At 41.2% G+C, this 24,720-nt stretch overlaps 1 protein-coding gene and 1 long non-coding RNA gene across 5 annotated transcripts in view; one reads left to right on the top strand and one right to left on the bottom strand.

The window, feature by feature from the left end:
- The window catches only part of LOC142749278 (uncharacterized), a 45,914-nt gene extending 27,620 nt beyond the window's left edge, over nucleotides 1–18,294 (top strand). Inside the window, exon 3 of the long non-coding RNA XR_012882395.1 lies at nucleotides 18,093–18,294. This is a non-coding gene — a long non-coding RNA (uncharacterized LOC142749278). The remainder of the gene's footprint in view (nucleotides 1–18,092) is intronic.
- The window catches only part of DOCK4 (dedicator of cytokinesis 4), a 376,034-nt gene that overhangs the window by 230,799 nt on the left and 120,515 nt on the right, over nucleotides 1–24,720 (bottom strand). For all 4 annotated transcript variants that reach the window (XM_075857083.1, XM_075857082.1, XM_075857085.1 and 1 more), the window contains exons 7-8: nucleotides 11,434–11,518; nucleotides 10,591–10,742 (exon numbers count right to left, since the gene is read on the bottom strand). In XM_075857083.1, the coding sequence (XP_075713198.1) occupies nucleotides 10,591–10,742; nucleotides 11,434–11,518 (237 nt within the window). The remainder of the gene's footprint in view (nucleotides 1–10,590; nucleotides 10,743–11,433; nucleotides 11,519–24,720) is intronic.

The following is a 24,720-nucleotide window of genomic DNA, read 5'->3' on the forward strand; positions in this document are numbered from 1 at the left end:
ACAGATCCCTCATAAACTTGAGTCTATTGAGGGATGCGGGAAATCGGTCAAAAATAGGACATGTCCTATTTTTTCCCGGGTCGTTCACACGGTCTGTTAAAAGAACGGCCGTGTGAATAGCCCCATAGAGATGCATTGATTTTAATGCAGCCGTGTGACCTTTCACCTGGCCGATTATCCCTGTCGTCTGAATGAGGCTTTAGTGTTCATATGCGCAAAATAATATCTTGAAAATTATGAGGAATTAAAGCAAAATATATTTCTCACACACTGTAAATCTCACATAGACGCTACAGAAGTGTCAGGATTCTGAATAGACATCACGTCCTGGCTGGAGGTAATGTATATTCACGGTCAGGACACTTGAGTAACGTTGCACATAGTGATGTAATAGGATCACTATATGCTGTGTAAATGAATGGGGAGAAGTGTATGACGCTGATTGATCACTGATTGGTCAGCGTCATACACTTCTCTCCACAACGCCCACTTGGTCATATAGTAAAACACGCCCAGTTGTCCATTAAGAATCTCATTAGCATAAAGCTAATATAGGTGATAACTCCGTCAAAAATGATAGTTTTTCTAAATAATAAACACTGCTGTAATCTACATTACAGCGCCGATCACATTATGCAGAAGATCTGGCACTTATAATGTGGTGACAGAGCCTCTTTAGGATTTATTTACATAAAATTGAAAAACCCTTTTAAGCTTCAATCCATTGCCATAATCCCTCTATAATTTCTATATGCTCCATCTATCTTCATCTGTGATTCTATTTTACTACAGCACTACTGCTTGTGCTTTTCGAACATAGGAAAACAGCTAAACAGAAAATAACCCTTTACCTCTGGGATCTACACTAAACATAACAGAACAGTCTAGCGTGGTCCCAGGGACCTTTTTGACTACACAGCGTCTTTCGAGCATGTAGAGATTTAGCAGTCCAGCCAAAATGCAATGACATAAGTTTAATTCGTTTTTTACCCCGGAGATCCTCTACAACAATGCACTTGCTGCAGACTTCCTTTGCTCTCTAATGAGCATGTGTAACCCAACGTGGCCAACATAGAATCAGCACCAAGACCTGCGCCAGAGGAGATCCCAAGTCCAGAAAAAAATCCAATCGATTTTATCAATACTTGACAACTAAAGACACAACTGAAAATACACGTCTTCATAATTAACCTTAGTAAAGTGAAAACTTCCTAGATACTCACACTGTTCAATCCCCCGTTAGTATATTATATAGAATGTAATGTAGTATTATTGGTGTGTGAATTGACACCCGTCTAAGCAATAACTCAATTTCTTAAATGTATCTAACTTATGTTTAGTCAACATTGCATGTTTAACAACCGATTAATGACCAAGCCTGAATAGGACTTAATGACTAGCTGCATTATTTCGGTTTTGCGCCTCTGTCTTTAAGGCAGCCCTAACTTTTTTTTTATTTTTCATTGACGTGACTGTATGAGGCCTTGTTTTATAAGGAAGAAATTGCATTTCTTTTTTTCTGCGCGTTTGGGGTATAAATTACTGTGTTATTTATTTTTGCAGTGTGAATATACAAAAAAGCATTTTTCTGCATTTATCTGTTTATACCGTTCACATGACACATTAAATAACCTGTTAAATTAAATTTTCACGTTATTATAGTTGTTTAAATACCAAATCCATGTAGGTTTTTTGTTTTTATGTAATCTATGGGCAATAAAATATATCTTTTTTTTACTAAAGAATTACTTTTTTTGTGGACATTTCTTTCTTGTAATTTTTAAATTCCCATGAAGGGATAACGTTTTACCAACTTCATTTTATACTTATAATGTATTAGCATACTCCTGTATCCTAATATATTGTACTGTGTTCCTACGACACAGGCTGCCGTTAGGGCAACACGTAGTGTATCCTACCAGTAGGCTTATAAAACAGACTGCTCTGGGGTCTTTTCTCGGTCCCCAGGGCTAAAAGCAGAGCGTTCCCCAGTCGGTGACGTGATCGAAGAGGGGAGTCCCCTTTGATCATTCCAGGGTCATGGACCGCGGTGATCAAAGGGTTAAACGACCTTAAGATTCTGGCCATATTCTAGAGGCTTCTCTAAGTACAGGAGCTCTTAGTGACAGCTCCTGCTTAGAGCGTTACTTCTCACTGGAGCGCACATAACCATTTTCTATAGTGACGCCAAAACACATCACTGTAGACTCGGGACCTGCACCGGAAGGGGTTAAAACATGGTTTACTTATTTACTGGCAAACAATACAGCTCATCAAAAATGGAACATGCCATAAACTGTAGAGTACTACGTCAAAGAAAGCCTTGACTTGTTCAGCTCGTTACCACAGAAATGTAGTCTTTAATTTTCCATAAACTCGTCTACAAAGTTAAGTGGTGATCAAAGCAGCTAAGAACTTATATCAAGAATCCATTCAGTGATATGTAGTGTGGATATGGCACAGTCCAGTGGAGAGATCAAGTTAAAGAGGCTCTGTCACCAGATTCTCAAATCCCTATCTCCTATTGCATGTGATCGGCGCTGCAATGTAGATAAAAGTAATGTTTGTTGTTTTTTTAAAACGTTCATTTTTGGGCAAGTTATGAGCTATTTTATATTTATGCAAATGAGCTTTGAAATGGACAACTTGGCGTTTTTTTTTCGTATGTCCAACTGGGCGTGTATTGTGTTTTTAACTGGGCGTGTTTACTTGTTTTACTAACTGGGCGTTGTGGAGAGAAGTGTATGATGCTGACGAATCAGTGACCAATCAGCATCATGCACTCCTCTCCATTCATTTACACAGCACATAGTGTTCTTACTAGAACGATGTGCAGCCACATACACAAGTGTCCTGATAATGAAGACACATGACCATCCAGCCTGGACGTCATGTGTATTCAGAATCCTGACACTTCTGAATCTTTTCTGTGAGATTCCAGCAAGGGAAACGAAATCTCGTTTACCTCGTAATCTCGCGAGATTACGCGTGGCTTGCTGGAATGTCACAGAAAAGATTCAGAAGTGTCAGGATTCTGAATACACATGACGTCCAGGCTGGAGGTCATGTGTATTCATTATCAGGACACTTGTGTATGTGGCTGCACATCGTTCTAGTAAGAACACTATGTGCTGTGTAACTGAATGGAGAGGAGTGCATGATGCTGATTGGTCACTGAATCGTAAGCATCATCCACTTCTATTCACAACGCCCAGTTAGTGAAACAAGTAAACACGCCCAGTTAAAAACACAATACACGCCCAGTTGGACATACGAAAAAAAAAAAAAAAAACACGCCCAGTTGTCGATTTAAAACCTCATTTGCATATATATAACATAGCTCATAACTTGGCCAAAAATGAACGTTTTTTTTAAAAAAAACAACGTTACTGTTATCTACATTGCAGCGCCGATCACATGCAATAGCAGATAGGGATTTGAGAATCTGGTGACAGAGCCTCTTTATACAACAGTCACTGCAAGCTGATTTATCTGGTAAAGTATAGTGGGAGTTCTGCTGAAGGGTAATTTGAAAATAAAAAGAAAGAACAACTAGTATAGATACTTCTCACAACTAGCACAGAACATACTGAGAAGTCTATACACAAAGAGCAATATCCACTTAGGCCTTTTAATTGGGTGTTTGTGATTAAAATTAAGGAAAGCTCTCAATCTGAGGAGGCAGTTGATCACAAGCAACAATTAACATCGCACAGTGGAGCGCTGTTTCTCTTATAAGAAGCCATTTTATGCTACAAAGCTTCCTCCACATGCCCCGACAGCATCAATATGCAAGTGAAAATAGGACAAAAATGCCAATTAAAACAGCAGTCAACCCAAATTTCGTTTTTTTTGTTTCCTTACATCAGTGGGCAGCACATAGTTGGCTTTTAATATTTATAATCTTCAATTTAAAGTTGCTTGGGTTTCAGTGTATCTTGGCTTCCCCAATACAGCAGAAAACTTAGGCTTTAACATGTAACACTTGCACAATATATAATTATTTTGTACACAGCAAAGCAATTGAAAATTTTCACATAAAAGAAATTAAACGGAATTAAGAAACAAGTAGCTTTTTAGTAGAGATTTTTTGCGGTAGTTTTTGGCTGAACACAGAAGAAAGGAGATGCTTCAGTCTTTTCTTTATGCCTTTCCTTCCTTTAGAATCGACTTCTAGGTTTGAGCCAAAAATTGTCCCAAAAACTGAATCGAAACGGTGTGTGTGATCCTGGCCTAAAAGTCTTCAAAAGCAGCCAGTCTGCAAGCGCCATTTTATAATGAAAAGCCAATAGCCTAATATAAAACAAATAGGCTCTGTGATTAACGAGCCTAGGCTCTGTTCACATGTGCATCATGCCACAACACTATGCTGACTAATAGACTATGTGATGAACGAGCTTAGGCTCCGTTCACATCTGCATCATGCCACAACGCGCTGCTGGACTAGTCATATGAGTTTCCGCTGTGGTGCCCGTCGAGGGTAAGGACAGCGCTGATAGTGCTGCATGCAGCAGTATTTTCTCCTATCAAATCTTATGGAATTTGCGATGGAGGCTCTGAACAAAATATAAACAGACTCCTAAATAATGTACAACATGTAAGGCATTGTCAGCAAATACTTAAATAAAAATAAGATGAATACACTAGAGTGATTTTAAAATGTATGCTCTTCAAACTTTTTTCCTTCTTCTCTATGTGAGTTTTGTCTCCAGTAGACCCACAATACATTGGGTAGTACAATGGTACTAAATTTAATTCATTTGATATCTTCCTTTTGCCCCCTCTATATCTCAACCCAGGGCCGCCATCACGGCAGTACAGCTGGTACTGCCGTCCGGGGCCTGGCCAGAATGATGAAAAATAGGGACCCGTCGCTTCTCAGCAACTTTACACATTTCATTGAGGGCCCCAGCGTTAGTCACTTGGAGAAGAACAGACCCTGCAATGTAATAGGGCCCTTTCCTTACTCTGAAGTAACTAACGCTGGGGCCGTGAGAGGACTTACAGTAGGGGAAGATGCAGCCTGTAGAAGCTCCGTGTGGAGTGATCCCGCCCCCCAGCCAGCTCCATCTCTACACCGCCAACTGGACCTGCAGGCTGGTGAGTGTCCCCCTCTCTCCATCCTGCTTCCCATTCCTCCTGACCCCACTTGATTATATATAAATTGATTATATAAAGTATGTTAAAATTGTTTCGCTAGATGTTTTGGCGCGATTTTCGTAATTGCGGCAAAAAATGGCGCAGTTTTGCAGCGTTTTTAAAAATTGCGGCAAAACCGCATTATTTGTGCCGCGATTACGAAAATTCCATTAAGAAAAGGGTACAAAACATGGTAAAACAGTGCTGTTAGGCTATAGTCGAAGTGCTGTAAAATCAAGTTTTCGTTACCATTTTGCAAAAAAATGTGATTTGACCACACTGTGTAAATAGACCAAGGCTTTATTCAGACGGTCGTGCTCGGTCCGTTTTATATGGACCGTGTATTGGCCATATTTCCCAGACCGACCACAGTTCAGGGAGCCGGGCTCCTAGCAACATAGTAATCTATGTCCCTGTCCCATGTCTAGTGTCCCTGTCTCTCCGTGGGATAACTGTCCCATACTGTAATCATGGTTTCAGTACGGGACCGGGGGACAGTATTCCCGTCGAGAGACAGGGACTCCTAGTGTCATAGATCACTATGACGCTAGGAGCCCGGCTCCCTGAATTGTGGTCGTCCCGGGAAATACTGCCGACATACGGTCCATATAAAACGGACCGAACACGGACATTTCAACAAGGCCACTTCAGAAGTGGCGGATTTGTCTCCTATTTCTTGTGCGGATTGCGCACTGAAAATTCACTACAAATGTTCATGAACTTGTGTGAAATGGCCATTTTTCACTGCAAATTTGCAACCGTGTGGGACCCGTTCTCACGAATCCCTCATAGACTTGAGTCTATTGAGGGATCTGTAAAAATGGACATAAATGGGACATGTACTATTTTTCATGGCCCTTTGCACAGTCCGTTAAAACAACGGCTGTGTAAATAGCCCCATAGAAATACATGCAACCATGTGACGGCCGTTAAAACAACGGCCGTCACACTGACATTTAACACGTTCGTCTGAATAAGCCCTAACTCATTTTCAAAACATGCAGCAGAAAAAAATCTCCATGGAATTATTATGTTGCAGAATTGGCACATATTTTACCCTTTAGGGTATATTTACACAGCAAACAAATAATGGCCGTAAAATACGGAGCTTTTCAAGGGAAAACAGCCTCTGATTTTCAGCCGTTTTTTTTTATGCATCAAGTGTTTTTTTATGCGTTCCTTACAGCCGTTTTTGAAGCTGTTTTTCTATTGAGACAATGAAAAACAGCTCCAAAAACGGTTCAAGACGGGACATGCACTTCTGTTTTACGGGGTGTTTATTTACGGGGTGTGTTTTTACGTGCCATTTTACACACGGACGCGTAAAAAAAACGTCCCGTGGGAACGAAACGCCATTTTTCCCATTGAAATAAATCGGCAGATGTTTGGAGGCGTTCAGTCTCCGTATTTTTACGCATTTACGGCTGAAAATAGGCCTTGTTAATTTGCTGCAAATCCCTAGCAAAATCTGTAAGGCTACACGCACACATTGAGGAATTTGGTGCAGAAAATCTACATCAAAACCGCAGGTAAAATCCGCACCTAAGGATTTGTCCACACAGAACCGAATTGCTGCAGAATATTTGTGCAGCAATTCCGTTGAAAGTAGCAGACGTTCTGCTGCAAAAAAAACAAAACACCATTTCCTGCATTTTTTACCGCAGAAAATGGTGCAGGATGGCGACATCTCCTTTGAAAAACACAGCAACTCAGTCCACTTTCCGCAGCAGGAATTGACATGCTGAGGTCTGAAAAATACGCACCACAGGTAAATTTCTCGTCAGAATTTTTCCGCAGCGTGTGCATGAGATTTGTTACATCACACCCACTGTGCTTCTGTATTCTGCTACGTATTTTCCGTCTGCAATTCTGGACGGGAAAAACGCAGCACTTCGGCACCGTGTGAACAAGCCCTAATAGTGCATTCTTAGGTGCAGGTTTTGTGCCGCGGATTTGTTCTTTTTGATTTTTTTTAAACTAGTCAGATACAATTTGCAAGCGGAAATGCAAAATAAATGGACATGCTGCAGATTTAAAAATACGCACCGCAGGTCAATTTATATGCAGAAAAAAATCTGTGACGTGTAGACGAGATATCTTCAGCTCTCATTTACTTTGCTGGTACTGTACTACACTGCGGATCTGCAACACGAAAATACATGCGGCAAATCCACACGTAATATGCTTCGTGTGCATTTGGCCAGAGTTTTTTTTAGCACAGCCTAAGGCCGGATTCACACGTGTTGGATTTGATACGGATTTCAAGGACAATCTGCATCCCATGCATATGAGATTTCCGCAACCCAGTTCACATGCTACGAAAAAATTTCCATGTGTATATTTGTCCGCACCATGAAAAGAAATCCACCACAGCAATAAGTAGCATGATAATTATTTTGCATGGAAAAGCTGAGGATAAGCAACTTTGAATGACAATGGGCCTGATTCTCGTGCGGATCTGCTACACGCTTGTGGCACATCTGCGGCAGAAATCCAAGTGTAATCCTCAGATTTTTGCTGCGTAAAAACACAATGGACTTTAATGGCAACATAAGAAAGTTAGTGCTCCTTGTATCCTCACAAGTGCTTCCCCATTCTCTTAACCCCCCCTTCACATCGTGTTATTGCCCTACATTTATTATAGAGAAAATCTCCGAACATGCACTATAAACAACGTAAACAAAAATTTATAGGGCTCCATTATGTCCTTTTAGCCTCCATCGGGCTGGTAGACGTCGGTTTACCTTATTTTTAAAGGATGGAATAGCGTAGTAGACTTTGCTATTCCATCCTGAGAGATTCCACAAAAAAACGTATACCGCTCCTGACATTACTATATGGACAGTGACGTCAGGAGCTTCCCAATGCTGGAGTCCCCAGACAGAGCATCACAAGTGCTCTACCCGTTTACTTTGTCCCTGGGAAAGCTCTTGACATCACTGTCCATATATGTAAAGTGATGTCAGGGGATTCTCCAGGGCCGGAATCCCTGGCCAGTGCAATGCCGACTCTCTGGCCGTGGACTGAGGCTTTGCAAAGCCAGAGTCCCTGGGCAGAGCGCTAGTAGAAGCTCTGCTCGGGGACTCCAGCCCTGGGAAAGCTCCTGACAACACTGTCCATTTATGGACAGTGACTTCAGAATTTTCCACAGGGCCATTCCCCGGGCGACTCTATGCCATACAGTGGGATATGTTGTGGCTAAATAGAACAAAATCCAGAGCATTAACTGGTCACTGCCTGCTCCATGGTTTCATTCACTGTAATTGACATCAGCACCAAAATCAGTTAATGGGTATAATGTACAAACGTGAGCGCCACACTTTCCATTGCCCACCCCTGGTAATGGAGGTGGGGCAGACATCTTAGCTGAATGGGGCCCAGAAATTCCTCATGGCGGCCCTGGCTCAACCCTTTCATTGTCTTTCTTGATTTATTTACTCACTTTTCTTTTTTTATTTCCCACCTGCTGGTCCATTGACTTGGAGGTACAGTTAGGGGAATTTACAGTTTTGTGTACATTTTGGTTGTCTGCATACCCCCTCTATTTAGACTCATGCTGCTGTTATTTTATGTAGGTTTGTTCATGTTACCCTTGTTCTGACAAAACGCAATTCTTTATCTTCAACATTGTTGACGGTTTCAGTAACAATATCACCAAACCCCAAAAAATGATATGAGGCTATTTCATTATGGTCAAATTGTATCACCCTCTAAAGGAGTCACTTTATATTAACCATGACAAACGCATGTGCCATCTATTGCGCCTCTACTCTTTAAATCAAAGAAGTTGTAGCAATGTGGTTATAGGCATAATGACAGCGTCCCTACACAACCAGATACAGAACTGAAATGTCCTACATTTGCTTTATTTATCCAACTATAAATATTGCTGTGTCGCCATAAATTACTATTAACCAATGAGTTGCATTGACCACAACCAAGTCCTCTAGTTAGACGTTTGTTTTCGACCTGGCTAGCCAAAAAAAGGAAACATAAATGTATAACATAAAAACAGTACGTCTAACGCGATTGAGAATTATCACCTTGTCAAAAATTAATATCTAGAAATTATCAAGAGAAAAGAAAATAGAGAGAGGCATTTTGGCTTTCAGTATCTGAACAACTTTTCCCTTTCATGTGTGGAACGTTCAAAGCTTTGATATTTTACATTTTGAATGTATTATGCAAGAAACTATGCGTTTGCAAGAGTCTTGGCCTAAAACCAATTAAAAAAAAATAATATTCAAATGTTTAGAAACGTTAACTATTTTAAATACGCTTGAGTAGTTAATTTAAAGCAAGTGAAGAACATGTTCACAGCCTTTTTATACTACGTTTGACGTATGCGGCAGAACTTTTTTGTACACTTTATAGGAAGGCGTATTTTTCCTATACAAGGGCGCCCCTCAAAAAAACATATACCGCGCTGTATTCATTTCCTCTTATAATGGACGCATATTTTGGAGCCTTCTGAAGGTATATGTCATGAAATACTGACAAATACCACAGACTGAAAGCAAAAACCAAGATGTGAACAGAGCCTCTGAATACTCCCGCAAACCTTTACCTTTGTAACTTCTGCTGCAGAAAACGTGTATATGCATCTTCATTTTCTTTGCACTTTTTTTTTTTTTTCCTCAAACAACTGGAGATCACGGTTTCCAATTGTGGCAGTGTAAATTTGCCACAGTTAAGAAAGGGGTTCATTGTTTCACCTTCCTCCCTTAACTGGGCTTTCCTGATATATTTATTAGGATGCTTAGGATAATTCTTGTAGAATAGTAAAAGTCACCACAACACAATACTGACACTGAACAACAAAAAAGAAAAACACAGGTCACCTTTTCTTGTAAACAGCTAGAGAATAAAAAAGTGAAAGTCTAATTCTCCGTTTATGAATATTTTAAGCATTAAGTTTTACTGTGTATTATATGTTCATTGCCTTAACTGGGTTATCCCATCAGGGGAACTCCTTTTCATATGGCCTATTAGGACATATGGCGGTCCTATTGAGGTTCCCCTCTATTACTTAGAGGGGAGAGCCACTGAAAGAATGACTCCCTCTCTGGAGTAATCAACCTTACACAGTTAAACACGGTTGCCCATTCATTTAAATGGGTGCCATGTAATGTTTAAAGTGCCTTCCCTTTTTTAAAGCATTGACTGAAATAAATCATGGTCCATGGAAAAACTAGGAAAAATACCCATATATAAATCTATACATCTAAGACATAAACTTTACATTTGATGGGTGTAAAGTTTAATTTTAAACATTTGAAGTTTGTTTAAGGACCCTGGTCTTTTATCCTTACATTAAATGACGATAACTATACACTGAGTGTCGAAAATGGCAAGACAAGATCTAAAACTGATGGCTACCTAAGAAAGTTCTGCATTGTTTAAACATTTGTGACCAATACTTTTCAAACCAATTTAAATTAAACGGTATACCTTATTGGTCGATTTTCTTTGCTGTCATAAAGTGAGAATATCACTTCCAGCTCCTCTCCCAGATTTGAACACATTAAACTTTTCATCTGTACAAATAGGTGGTGGCTGCTTGCTGGCACTGGCGTGTCTTTTTTTCTGTGTCTGTGCTCCATCTGAACAAAAATTTTTTTTTAGCTACATTAATGTGAAATGTTGTCAGTCGGAACGTGATCTTTGACTTTGTTCATTCATCTGAAGAAGCCACAACGCTCTACCAAGTTCCCTGGCCCCTTCATTCTTGTAATAGGGATGTGTTGTATCGCTGGAACCCCAACCTTCAAATATATATCTTCACCTACTCACTAAGTCACTATGTATACAATAATACTGTACATTTATATCATGTAAACAAAACATGAAGGCTCTCATTGGAAGATCAAAGTAAATTCGAATTCATGAAATAGAAAAAAAAAAATACACTTCTCTGAAGTAATAGAGACCATAAACCTGAATTTCTAGAAGGGTGTTTACCATGATCTGAATTTTTATGACAAATCTACCTGATAATCCATAAAAGTCTTTGTATGGCTCTGGGGTGCTAGGTAACTAAAAAGTACACATTCATTATTTATTAAATGTGAATTTAGGCCATGCAACATCATATTCACAAGTTTCATCTTACAAGATAATAAGCTTTGTTTTTCTAAAAAAAAAAAACACAAAAACTTTATTTGGTGATCTTATAAGTTACTACTAGTAAACCATGTATTTCATAAAAATAGAGCTGATTTTTATATTAACTATGTAAACACATGTATTTTATAGGTCACCTCATATATTCAGAAATTGTACTGTTATACTTACTAGTCTGTATAATTCTGTAACGCTGATTTCTTCTGGATCTACCATAGCAAACTCTTTCCTTGGAACCAAGTCTAGACCAAGCTGCCTATAAAATATGGAAAATTATTAGAAAATGACATTCTAATTCCATTATTTGACCTATAGGATACAACATGAATGCTAAAAATGTCATCTTCAAGGTCTTCATACCACTTGATATGTTATAAAGTGTACCTATTGTTAAAAAAAAAAAACAACTCACAATCCCTCCATACACTACTGTAGATGTATTTAAGATTTAGTACAGCCAGAAAAGTGGTGTATAACTGGCATATTTTAGTCTTTTTTTTTTCCTTCTTCTGGTGTTTTCATCCTTGCTGAGTGGGCGAGCTCTTCTTGGTGTCATGCCAAAGCTGTGAGACAATCAGATGTCTCCCTTCGCCTCTTCCACACACGTATGCACACTCTTGATAGAGCGTGCAGCTGCATCCCCCTCCTCCCTGACTAGTAAATACAAAGAGCCTGTAGGCAAGAAAAGGGGGACTACAGGTAATGGAGGGATAGGAAGATTTCACTGTTGCTTATTACAAAATTTCATACCACGTACTACCGATTTGATCAAAAAGAGTATAAAAAATAGGTACGTTTTAGACTATAGTTATTTTTGTTCATAAGAACATAATTTGAGAGTGGAGCCCAACTATGATGCTTAGTGAATTCATTGACAAAATATAAGTAAATGATGATATTTTTGGTCAAATAATGAACAGGTTATCAATAGATATGAGCGAACCGGGACAACCGTACCCGGTTTTGGTCCGAACATCGTGAAAAGTTCGGTTTGCAGCGAATCCAAACTTCACCGGGTTCGGCCGAACACGTTTTGACCGAACCCGGCTACATTTTGGTGCCTGCCACATGTTAGATCTAAAATGGAAGATTTCAAAATATCACCTGACATCACGCTACCCCATAATGCCTTGCAAACGGCTCTCCCAGCCAATCGGGAGGCAGCATAGGGGCGGGCTCAAGCCTGCAATAAAAGTCTATGCACGGAGCTCAGCGGCCATTTAGGAGACAGGAGCTGTAGGGATAGCATCTATGTGCAGTAAGGGAAAGCTTTAGGAATCTAAAAGCCAGGAATCCAACAATCGAAGGGGCTCATCCACTACAGCGGGAGTCTACTCTACTCTCAACATCCAAATTGCAATACAAATTCTCCATTTGCCATTCTTCATTGCCATTTGCCAAGCCAGTGTGTGAATAAGCTTTTATAAAGGGCTCATCCCCGTTGCAGGGTTAACATTCAACTTGCAATCCAGGCAGGCAGCTGTAGTACTACAACGCCCAGCATTCCCTGAGTGCACAGTGGCTGATAGAAATTCTCATTCATTGCCATTTGCCAAGCCAGTGTGTGAATAAGCTTTTATAAGGGGCTCATCCCCGTTGCATGGGTTAACATCCAACTTGCAATCCAGGCAGGCAGCTGTAGTACTACAACGGCCAGCATTCCCTGAGTGCACAGTGGCTGATAGAAAATCTCATTCATTGCCATTTGCCAAGCCAGTGTGTGAATAAGCTTTTAGAAGGGGCTCATCCCCGTTGCATGGGTTAACATCCAACTTGCAATACAGGCAGCTGTAGTACTACAATGGCCAGCATTCCCTGAGTGCACAGTGGCTGATAGAAATTCTCATTCATTGCCATTTGCCAAGCCAGTGTGTGAATAAGCTTTTAGAAGGGGCTCATCCCCGTTGCATGGGTTAACATCCAACTTGCAATCCAGGCAGGCAGATGTAGAACTACAACGGCCAGAATTCCCTGAGTGCACAGTGGCTGATAGAAATTCTCATTCATTGCCATTTGCCAAGCCAGTGTGTGAATAAGCTTTTATAAGGGGCTCATCCCCGTTGCATGGGTTAACATCCAACTTGCAATACAGGCAGCCTTTGTAGTTCTACAACGCCCAGCATTCCCTGACTGACTGGCACCTTATGAGTCACTGATTTTCCGCCAGTCCGAATAACAATTTAAAAGGGCCTCATTTCTGTCTAAGGGTTTAATTCAACGTGCTAATTAAGTACAGCCGGTGCCTTTGGTGCTATTATACAAAAGTCACAGCATACACTGACTGCCACCTATTCACAGTCACTCATTTTCAGCCAGTCCAAATAATATTTTATAAGGGCCTCATTCTTCTAGTAGGGGAAGGGGTTTTGATTCAACTTGCTGCACTCCAGCAGTGAAATGTCTGGTAAAAAAAAGGTTGTGAAAGGACGGGGTAGAGGAAAAAACACCCATGCCATGTCCTCTTCCAGTCCAAATGTTGGATCTGTTGGTGCCAGGCCCAGTACCAGCATTTTTGGCACAAGACATGTGCCCAGTTCTACTAGTAGCAGCAGCCATGTGCCTGCTGGTAGTAGTAGTAGCAGTATCAGCAAGCCAGACTTGTCCTTCTCCTCCGGTGGGCGGGTTATTTTAGACAATACGGCAATTGTGGACTGGTTGGCTGGCTCGCGGTCATCTCAGCAGGAGGACTCTGACGATCTGGCTTCAAGACAGGTTTCGTTGGATTCCAGATCCTCTACAGTTCCTTGGCACAGTGACAGTAGTAATATGGGTATTTCTAGCGTTTCCATTCCATCATCTATGTCTTCACTCCCCCTTCCTAGCGGGAAGCCATCTTTCCTGAGAGTCCTAAGAGACATCTCCTCGGGTGCGAAGGAAGATACTGAACAACATAGTGATGATGATTTGTTTTCCGCGAGTCAGCCAACGGAGTGTGTTGCGGCGGTGGAGGTGGAAGCGGTGTCCGAGACGCATAGCTGTGGTAGTGGGGGTGTTGGTGGTAGCCGTGGTGGCAGACGCAGTAATGAGGGGGGGCATGGAGCCCGCCATGTCGTCATATCACATTCACAACACAGTGACAGAAGTGGCGGGGATGATGAGGAGGGCTATGATGATGTTGTTTTAGACAGGACGTGGGAACCAGGTGACGAGGTGATGACGGCGTCAGAGGAGGAGGGTAGTAGTGGCGGCACTGGCAGTGATAAACAGCCAAGCCGAGGTAGGGGCAGAAGTAAATCTGCAAAACGTTGCAGCGGTAGGGTCAGCTCAGGAGCCAGTAATGGCGACACTGCTGCTACTGGTGTAGGCTCCCGAAAAAAGCCTGCCAGACAAGGGGCAAGCTCGGGTGGTGGTGGTGGACGTGTTACTACCTCTTTACGGTACTCTGCCGTGTGGCAATTTTTCTGTACCTTCCCAGAGGACGAAAACATGGCACAGTGCCGTATCTGCAAGCAGAAAGTAAGGCGTGGGCAGGGCAGCAATGTAGGAACTACCGCTCTACGTAAACACATGGAGCGGAATCACAAGGCCATGTGGGACAAATCGACATGCCCCACCATCATGTACATCTAATGAAGACCCCTCTGCCCAGTTTGCCATGGGTGTACTGTCTTGTCCACCCTCCAGTGTAGCGTCACAGAGGGTATTCAGCGCGGCAGGGGGCTTCGTCACACCTAAGCGAACAAGATTGTCTGCCAACAGCTTGGAAAATCTCACGTTTCTGAAAATGAATCAAGCGTGGATCGGTGAGGATTTTAAAACCCCTGTGCCTGATGCCACAGATTAGATCTGACATTGCTGCCGCAGCCGCCTGCTACTACGGGATTCAGTCCTGTCCACTCTTTTTTTAATGTGCCACTGTTGGTGCTGCTACTACTTCTACCACCAATCCACCCCCAGTGCCGTCTGCTACAAGCAGGCCTGCCCCACCACAGGGCTTTGTCTGTGACTGGCCAGTCTGTTTTAATGTGCTGCTACTACTACTACTACAACCACCACCCGTGCTGTCCGTTGGCTACCTCTACTACCACCAATACACCTCCACTGTCGTCTGCTACAAGCAGGCCTGAGGCCAGCCGCACCACAGGGCTTTGTCCTGTTACTGTCCAGTCTGTTTTAATGTGCTGCTACTACTACTACCACCACGCTAGCTGTCCGTTGGCTACCTCTACTACCACCAATACACCTCCACTGCCGTCTGCTACAAGCAGGCCTGCCCCACCACAGGGCTTTGTCTGTGACTGTCCAGTCTGTTTTAATGTGCTGCTACTACTACTACTACTACCACCACCCGTGCTGTCCGTTGGCTACCTCTACTACCACCAATACACCTCCACTGCCGTCTGCTACAAGCAGGCCTGAGGCCAGCCCCACCACAGGGCTTTGTCCTGTGACTGTCCAGTCTGTTTTAATGTACTGCTACTACTACTACCACCACCCTTGCTGTCCGTTGGCTACCTCTACTACCACCAATACACCTCCACTGCCGTCTGCTACAAGCAGGCCTGGAGGGCTTGTGAAAAGCCATTGCATGTTGCTTTTACATCCATGTATGGATGAACCCCGGCAGGCATCTGCCAATAAAAAGGGTACATTTTTGGAGGGCTTGTGAAAAGCCATTGCTTGCTGCTTTTACATCCATGTTTGTATGGATGAACCCCGGCAGGCATCTGCCAATAAAGAGAGTAAATTTTTGGAGTGCTTGTGAAAAGCCATTGCTTGTTGCTTTTACATCCATGTATGGATGAACCCCGGCAGGCATCTGCCACCATAAAGGGTAAATTTTTTGAGGGCTTGTCAAAAGCCATTGCTTTGTTCTTTTACCACCTTATATGTATGAACCCTGGCAGGCATCTGCCGCCAAAAATGGTTAATTTTTGTACCTTTTTTAACAATGCATTAAGCATACAACATGCACAAGTGCAGTGGTTTCTGTTAGTTATCACGGTGTCCCATCCGTTTTCCTATAGCCATACATGTTGGCGTAACTTTGATACTAATTTTGCCTTAAAGACAGCTCAAAAGTACTTGGATACACTCATGGGTGACCTAAGAGTGTTATACAGGGCTTCTAGGGCTTTTAAACAGTGTTATACACGATTTTTAGGGGCTTTCTTGAATTACCTGGTTCGGTCAGAACTAGTTCGATCCGAATCGAACTTTTTCATGAAATTCGGCGAACCAGCCGAACCGAACTTTTCATAAGTTCGCTCATCTCTAGTTATCAACAGTAATATGAAAGTATATCAATACTATAAGACGCCATAATAAGCATAATGAAAGAAATTTATTTCCTTGTTCTAATTACTATACAAATCTATATACACACACATTTACAATTAAAGGAGAACTATAAGCAGGTCACCTACCCTAGTTTAATTGCTTTATATACAAAGTTCCAATGGCACCATGTTCTCCAGGAGAGTGCAATGTTTATCTATTTTACACCTATGTCCCAAAAGATTTACAATACAAGCATGAACAAGGACGAAAATCCCTATCTGAAGACTAGAGGCTTGTAAAGACAAGTTACTTGTAAATGTGAATCAAAAATTTTAATTGTCCGACATGCTTTTAAAACGTTATTAGCATTTATATACATGCCAAAATAAAGACGAAAAGAGTAAAACATGACTAACCTTTCGCCCACTAATGTTTTGCAATAAAATTATCAAGAGCTTGAATTTCTACTATATCTATATATATATATATAAATACCAGCATAGAACGTAGTAACGGCACCAGGACTTCAAGGCAGATGAAAAACAGGGTGGATTTATTCACCTCAACAAATAACAGCAACATTTCGGTTCAACAGGAACCTTTCTCAAGCCATCGCAAACCAACAATGGTGTCAGGTATAAATAGGGGGAGCATACATCATCTAGCAATCAAGCTATTAAGAGTACAATTCCCATTATATAAATATAGATGAAAATTTCACAGCAGATTTCAAACAATAATACAAAAGTGCATATCTTTGTCTTTAAGAAGCCGACCATAGGCAGTGTTTCATATATATAGATAGTGTACAAGCATCATAAATAGTGACAATAGCAGCAATTAGAATGATCGGGAAGGAGGCAGGGGCCAATTATATCCAGGTGAGGATCAATAGACTTACAGTTAGCAGTCCATCTGTGAAGTCCACATAGCCAGCGTGTACAGTACGCACGCATAAACTGCGCATGCTCCAAGATGGCGTCCAAACCGGATATTCAATCCGGTGGAACGCATCAGACAGAGCAGTCGTAACTGCGCATGCACGGAAACGGAACTTGCGTTCCAATCCCAATGCGCAGGCGCCAGTGTCGATGTAGATAAAGGATGTTTATGTAAATAGTATAGACATATGGTATTTGCAACTGAACATAGTACAAGAGATAAAATAGGGACTGTGATGCATCATCCAACGAGACTAATGGATTCTGCAGCACAGTGCTCGTCGTCACTGCGTCGCAATTGAGATTCAGAATCATTGATTCTGTGCCTCAGTTGAGACGTGGTGGTGATAGGTGGTTGGTTCTCAAGAGGAAAGAGCTGGAGTGGATCTACAGGCTAGACACTATGTCTCCGAAGGGATTAAACATAGAATATCCCTATGGCCCACATATTTAATGTAGTGGGGGGTAACTTGCCCGAGAACCTGGTTTTTTTTGAACGGTCTACGTTCTCTTTGGTGTATTTTGTGTCACATGTATAAAAGTCTTTGGAGTCTTATTTTGACCCCTCATTTATATGTGATGTTTTTAATTAATTGCATTTTATGTATATTTACAAATATCGTTAGGTAATAATTTTCTTTGTTTATTCTTCTTTCTTTACACTTTTAGATACACGTCTTTCTGTCAAGCACTGTGAAGGATGATGGAAGGCAGCAGAGGCTTCTTTATTGGAATCGATGATTCTTTAAATTGAAATATTTAGCTATATGTTTTTCATGTGATGTTTCGCATAGTCCATAGTGATACAGTATATTAATTGATTACGGTTCTTCTTGCAACACTGAACTATGGTCCAAATTTAATTAAAAAATTTCCCATACCTTTAATCCTATTTTCTTTTTGAAAAATTTAACTCTATATCAATTTATGTATAATAAATATATATGGAACATATGGTCCTCGGGTCATGATAGTTCATTTTTTGGTATATTCTACATCCTTGGTTAGGATGTTATTAATTTTACCAGTTCCTCTAGGTGTTCCAAAGGTGACTATAGTCACATTACATGTCAGTAGGATTTGAGTGCTCTCAAATTCTGTGGCTTTAAAGTGTATGGTGTTCTATATAGACAATTTTCTCTCTTGACTACGAGCACTGTGCTGCAGAATCCATTAGTCTCGTTGGATGATGCATCACATTCCCTATTTTATCTCTTGTACTATGTTCAGTTGCAAATACCATATGTCTATACTATTTACATAAACATCCTTGATCTACGTCGACACTGGCGCCTGCGCATTGGGATTGGAACGCAAGTTCCGTTTCCGTGCATGCGCAGTTACGACTGCTCTGTCTGATGCGTTCCACCGGATTGAATATCCGGTTTGGACGCCATCTTGGAGCATGCGCAGTTTATGCGTGCGTACTGTACACGCTGGCTATGTGGACTTCACAGATTGACTGCTAACTGTAAGTCTATTGATCCTCACCTGGATATAATTGGCCCCTGCCTCCTTCCCGATCATTCTAATTGCTGCTATTGTCACTATTTATGATGCTTGTACACTATCTATATATATGAAACACTGCCTATGGTCGGCTTCTTAAAGACAAAGATATGCACTTTTGTATTATTGTTTGAAATCTGCTGTGAAATTTTCATCTATATTTATATAATGGGAATTGTACTCTTAATAGCTTGATTGCTGTATTATGTATGCTCCCCCTATTTATACCTGACACCATTGTTGGTTTGTGATGGCTTGAGAAAGGTTCCTGTTGAACCGAAACGTTGCTGTTATTTGTTGAGGTGAATAAATCCACCCTCTTTTTCATCCGTCTTGAAGTCCTGGTGCCGTTACTACGTTCTAGGCTGGTATTTATCTAAAAAGAAGGGGAATTGATTCATCCCCTGGTGACGAGCACATGGCCGTATTTTCTTGATCTGTGGAGTGCTGTGTTTATCCGCTCTTGGACTGTATGTATATATATATATATATATATATATATATATATATATATATATATATAGCAGCACTAGTGCTGCTCCTACCTCTTTTACTATTTTGTGTGTGTATATATATATATAAACAAACACATATATATATATATATATATATATATATATATATATATAACACACACACACTTTTTTATACAATTATTGACTTGCAAATATAGTTTCTGAAGTCTTATGCGGAAGGTCTATATCGCTCACAAATTTTCAGTATACATGCAATTGTTGGTAATCAAAATGACAAAATAACTAGCCACCAAAAAACGACAGCAATTAGCAAGGAAACCTCAGGAACACTACAAACAAATTGGCATATGTAATATAATATTCTTTAGATTGCCATTCCGTTTGTAACCTTCACATTAATAATCCATCTAGTATCCTAGGGGACGCTGTATTAAACCGAGCAACAGCACAGTATGAGCCTTGGAAACCAGATCTATACAGTTAGAATTTAAAGATAATAGCTGCATATTCCATCTGTGCATACTGCATTATATTAACAAAAGCTGTAGTCTACTATCACAATAGATTGATCTCTTATGGCATAATACAGAAAGCGGACAGATATTGTGCCACCTAGTAACTGGCTTTGCTAGCACCTAGCACCAGGGGCACATGCCCTGAGGGTCTTTTGGAACCAGTAAGAACCACATTCAATTGTATCTGCGTCCTTCTCCTCCATAAGTGCCCCAGTTATCTTCAGAGCATAGAAACTCCTCTGGTGCCAGCATTAAGTTATAGACACTTTTCTTAAATACAATTATCTATTTTGTGACCATTTTAAAGCACCCAGGCAGGCACGGGTAAAAGTTTGTCTTGTTTTTTTTATTTTAAAAAAGGCTTGTAAATATGGTTTTACTGATTGAATCCCACTGCAGCAGAGTTTTTCAGATATAGAATAAGCAATGTGCAATTCTTGAACATTCCTATCTTTTTTTTTTTTTAAACTAGTTTTTTTGAACACAAAGCTTACACATGAGTATACACATTACACATGATATGACATTGTACAAAAAGGAAAAGGAAGAAAATTCCCAATATTCAAAGAATTATAAATAGAAATACAACAGTAATTATTACATTACACGAAAACCCTCCTCCCGGCCCACCCCCCCCCGACACACCCTACATTAAATCATATGATAGACAAGAACTCTGCACAAATTGCTTATCCGCATGTAAGTGCAAAATCAGTGGTAGAAGAACACATGGAATGCAACGAACTAAGGGTCAAAGTTGAGGAAATACACAGGCCCCAGATCTTTTCAAACTTCCATACACATTTTCTATTCCGATACACAACCTTTTCATAGGGTATGATATTAACTAAAGATTTCCATTGTTTCAAAGAAGGAGGACTATCCGCGATCTAACGAATAGCAACTGCTTTTCTTGCCAGAAACAAGGACTTTGTCAAAAAGATTCTGTCATAATGAGACCAGCATTCCTCTGGCAAAAGTCCCAGCAAGCAAATCGCCGGAGTAACTGGTATCTCAGACGAGACAATCCGACTCAACATTGACGCCACCTCCCCTCAGAAGGAACCAATACAGGAACAATCCCACATAAGGTGTATAAAGTTAGCATCCGGCGCATGACACCTATGACACTCAGTATGTGGCAGACGACCCATTCTGTCAAGCTTAATTGGAGTAAGATAACATTGATGAGTAATAAACAATTGAGTCAATCTATTATTAACTGAAGGGGAAACATAGATATGGGACTCCAAAGCTTCTGCCCACTCCTCTCCGGATATAGACGGAATGGCCACCTGCCAAGCTGCTTCAGCCAAAAGCGTTTGGGACTTCACCTTAGCATTCAACAGGTATGTATACAACGCTGAAATAATACCCTTGGGTCCCTGTGTCCGCAAAATCCCAATCAAAGGAAATATTGGACAGAATAGGGCCACCCCCCCCCCCTAAACAGAGAGGCCAGTGCATGCCGAAGTTGCAAATAACGATAGAAATGCATCCTATCTATACCAACTTGCTCCTGCATTTGCGTAACCGACAAAAGAATCCTATCTCTATATATGTCATGCAAAGTAAGTACACTATAGGATTTCCAAAACTCCGCCCCCTCCAATTGCTGCAATTGTGAGAACATAGGGTTATCCCAGAGGGGGGTCTCCTCAGGTGGATTTACGATCTTATCCAGTTCTTGGGCCATCTTCCACACCTGACATGCCAATTTATGCAATAGCAACAATCTCCCCCTAAACAATAATGGTTGTTCCAGAATTTACCACATATCTCGAGATTCCACCACCTCTCCCAAGATGTATTCAGAAAAAGGTAAGAATTTAGTTACAGACACCCATGTAGCGAGATATCTCAATTGGCCCCCAAAAAAATACAGATAAAAATTGGGTAACGCCAAACCCGCCCTCAGCTTTGGGACGCTGCAAAATTGTTAAAGCTAACTTCTACCTAACCCTACCCCATATAAAAGGAGGACATCAAGGAGTTCAAAGTTGTAAAGAACTTCTTAGGGACAGGGCCATTGGCATGTTCCAATGCATATAATCCCTTGGGAAGAAGGACCATTTTGATTAAGTTCACCCTACCAGCCACTGTTAAGGGTAGTGTACACCAGGCCTTAAATTTGTCTCTAAACAATTCCTCCAGTGGATATATGTTTTTAGAATGGGAGATTCTCTGATCTTTTGTAATATATACACCTAAGTACTTGAACACCTCTACCACCTGCAAATTAAAATACACCTCTACCACCTGCAAATTAAAATACCACATTAAAATACAACGCCGACTTAGACCAATTAATCAAAAGACCAGAAAAGGTGCCAAATCTATTCACTAAATCAAAAGCTCTGGGAAGCGTGTTTTCAACGTCTGACATAAAAAGAATCATATCATCCGCGTATAAACCAATCCGACTCACTCCCATCTGTATAGCCCGATATTCGCGGTCTTGAAGGATTTGCAAAGCCAAAGGTTCTATAGCAATTGCAAATAGCAGAGGACACAGGGGGCAACCCTGTTTGGTCCCTCTACCCAAATCAAAAAAGGAAGAGCCCATCCCATTAACCAGAACATTCGCTTTCGGATTACGATACAAAATACCCACCCATTTAATAAAACCGTGGCCAAAACCAAATTTCAAAAGGACCTTATGCAAGTACAACCACTCCACAGAATCAAATGCCTTGGCAGCATCTAACGATGCCAAGGCCCACCATTTCCGCACATGTACGCCCACCTGGGATACCGCCTGAACCCTCCGGATATTTTCAGAAGTAGATTTCCTGGGAATGAATCCAGTTTGATCCCCATCAATCAGAGAGGAAATAACTTTATTAAATCTGCGTGAAAGAATTTTGGCAAAGACCTTATAGTCAACATTAAGCAATGAGATGGGTCTATAAGAACCACATTCAGTAGGATCCTTGTCTGGCTTCAATAGAACAATAATCGTGGCTTCATACAAAGAGGTGGGGAGATATCCTTCCGCAAAGGCTGTACTATACATCTGCAGTAATTCAGGAGCAATAACATCCACATATTTGCTATATACCTCCAAATTGATACCGTCGGGTCCAGGCGATTTCCCCCCAGACATATCCTTAATTAGCTCCAGAATCTCCTCCAACGTAATGTCCCTATCCAGCAGATCACTATCTGCCTCTGACAGTAACAGAAAAATCACCTCATCTAAATAACTCCCTAAATCATGCTCAGAGTAGTCACTACGGGAAGTATACAGGTCAGCATAGTATCTATAGAACCTCTCCACAATCTGCGCAGCATCAAGAGTCTGATCCAAGAGTATATTATAATCTCCCATACATAAAATCTTAGCTTCAGGATAAGACACAAAATTCACGGCACGTTGTAACACAGATAAAGTAGCTGGCCGAGGGAGGTACACCCCAAGAAGCACAAAAGGTATACAGTTAATATAAGCATGTACAAAAATGTATCTACATTCGCTGTCAGAGAGAATCCTGGACACCTCCCATCTGACCGAGCGATGCACCAATATCGACACCCCACGTGAATATGAGGTATGCAACGAATGACGGGCCCACTGAATCCATGACTTTTGTAACCTTGCCCTAGTATCTGGTGTTAAATGGGTCTCCTGGAGACACAAAATGTGTGGACCAAATCTCCTAATATGTACAAAAATTGCTAGCCTTTTACGTGACTGCCCTAGCCCCCAGATATTCCAGGACATTACCTTTAGGGTCGACATAAGAAGAATGATAGTATATAATCCCAGATATAATACCACCACCCAGCAAGAGGGTAGACACTAACAGAAATAGTTTGAGACATACATTACATATATACTCGTACAATGTAAAGCTTTAACATACACAATTTAACAAGACCTAGAACAGGCCAACTGAAAAACATATTACATTCCAAGACCTGCATGCACATATGGCTTAACCGATGCATACTACAAGATTGGAATATACAAACTTCGTGGCTTAAGGTTACGGGGTACCTGTGTATACAAGAAAAACAAGCATGGAATGCTCTACACAGATCGTTCTTCAAACAAACATGCAGCTCCCGCTAACTTGTAAAGCAGGCCAAAACCTCCAGCGTAGATGAGAAGAGGATACAGTCCCGAAGATGAGAAAGTTTTATCCTAAATCCAGCCGACCAGAAGGATTATAATAGTCACCTGTGTAATAGGACAAAGTTATATTCACCATACGACATCTAACATGGCTGCTTGCACGACGACGAAAACACCTCCAACAACCACCAAAAAGGCCTTTTTTAGGGAGGGCCTCTCGGGCGACGACTAATCCAATCCTCAGCCTCTCTAGGATCCACGAAGAATACCGCTTTCTCTCCATCTGTGATCCAAAGTCCCGCCGGATATGACATAGAATAGGGAATGTTCAAATCCCTCAAACGCTTCTTCACCGAGATAAATGTGGCCCGGTTTTTTTGCAATACTGCTGAAAAGTCTGGAAAGAGAGAGATACGCACATTTTCAAATTTAATCTCTTGTCTCATCCGTGCCATCTGAAGGATAAAATCCTCGTCTTTCCAGTTCAAAAGTCTAGCCAGGAGAGGTCTCGGGGGCATTCCCGTTTGTTGATAGTCTAGCAAGTACACGAGGTGCACGTTCAATGGCAAATGCAGATGAGAAGGAGGCCTCAGTAAAAAATAGAACGCAACCTCTGCTCAATAAAATTCTCCGGAGAAGAGCCCTAAGCCCGCTCAGGAATTCCTATGATGCGCACATTGTTCCATCGCGAACGGTTTTCCAGGTCGTCACATTTCTGT

The sequence above is a fragment of the Rhinoderma darwinii genome, chromosome 3 (assembly GCF_050947455.1).
Source record: "Rhinoderma darwinii isolate aRhiDar2 chromosome 3, aRhiDar2.hap1, whole genome shotgun sequence".
Taxonomy (NCBI): Eukaryota; Metazoa; Chordata; class Amphibia; order Anura; family Rhinodermatidae; genus Rhinoderma; species Rhinoderma darwinii.